The sequence below is a fragment of the Nannospalax galili genome, unplaced genomic scaffold, assembly GCF_000622305.1.
Source record: "Nannospalax galili isolate Female #2095 unplaced genomic scaffold, S.galili_v1.0 C48586171, whole genome shotgun sequence".
NCBI lineage: Eukaryota > Metazoa > Chordata > Mammalia > Rodentia > Spalacidae > Nannospalax > Nannospalax galili.
The window spans coordinates 1-1,048 of NW_008470412.1; the positions used below are offsets into that span (position 1 = coordinate 1).

Sequence of the window (1,048 nt, forward strand, 5' to 3'; positions counted from 1 at the left end):
CAGAGTCATCAAAGGGGGAAAAAGGAGTTTTTTAAAGGATGATTTGAATTCTTTATTTCTCAAGGTATAGATAAGGGGGTTGAGAGAGGGAGTCACAGAAGTGTACAGAACAGCAACGGCCTTGTCCAAGAGCCCAGAAGATCCTAGGGCTGGCCGGACATAGGTGTAGAGCACAGTGGAATAGTACAGGGTAACTACCACCAAGTGGGCAGAGCAGGTAGAGAAGGCACGTTTCTTGCCTTCAACTGAGCGGATGCGTAGGATACTGGTGATGATGAAGCCATAGGACAACATGGTCAACAGGAAGTTCAGACCAGTCAGGAACATGTCTGCAATGACGGTCATGACATCATTGATAAACGTGGGGCTGCAGGATAGCAGCAACACAGAAGGGATCTCACAGAAGAAGTGTGCAATGAGATTGGGACCACAGAAGGACAGTGGCAGCACCAGACAAGTGAGCACTAGGGAGTTGAGAGCCCCTGTGAACCACACAAAGGTTGCCAGGGCTACACAGGCCCTGCCACTCATGAGGGTGCCGTAGTGCAATGGCCGGCAAATGGCCAAGTAGCGGTCATAGGCCATGGCAGAGAAGAGCAGCAGTTCAGAGCCCAGGACCCAGGAGAAAACAAACATCTGGGTGAGGCATCCGCCATAAGAGATGGTGTTCTCTGCCACCAGGCTCTGAAGAACCTTGGGCAGGACGGTCACAGTGCAGATCACATCCAGCAGGGCCAGGTTGACTAGGAAGAAGTACATGGGAGTGTGGAGGTTGGAACTTCTATGGATGGTCATGACAATCAGACCATTGCCAACTATGGCCACCACAAACAAGGCAAACAAAAGGCAGAAGAGGGTTGCCTGGAGCCAGGGGTCATCTACGAAGCTCTGCAGGATGAACATGGTCACAGCTGACTGATTTCCAAGGGTCATGGGCAGCATGGTCTAGGCTCAGGGCAGAAGCTGTACCTTGGGCCTCTGTCACAGGAAGTGATGAGTTTTATGCTGTAAAAATCGTTTTAAAACACAGGGGAGAAAAAAAAAAAAA

At 50.4% G+C, this 1,048-nt stretch overlaps 1 protein-coding gene across 1 annotated transcript; it reads right to left on the minus strand.

Annotated features, from left to right (window-relative positions):
• Positions 1-6: 6 nt before the first annotated feature.
• Positions 7-985, minus strand: LOC103728328 (olfactory receptor 13G1-like; the record flags this gene model as incomplete). The annotated part of the gene is made up of 1 exon (XM_008826384.2): positions 7-985. A coding segment is annotated over exon 1 (936 nt), but the record flags the coding sequence as incomplete, so codon positions are not given.
• Between the last annotated feature and the right edge of the window lie 63 nt (positions 986-1,048).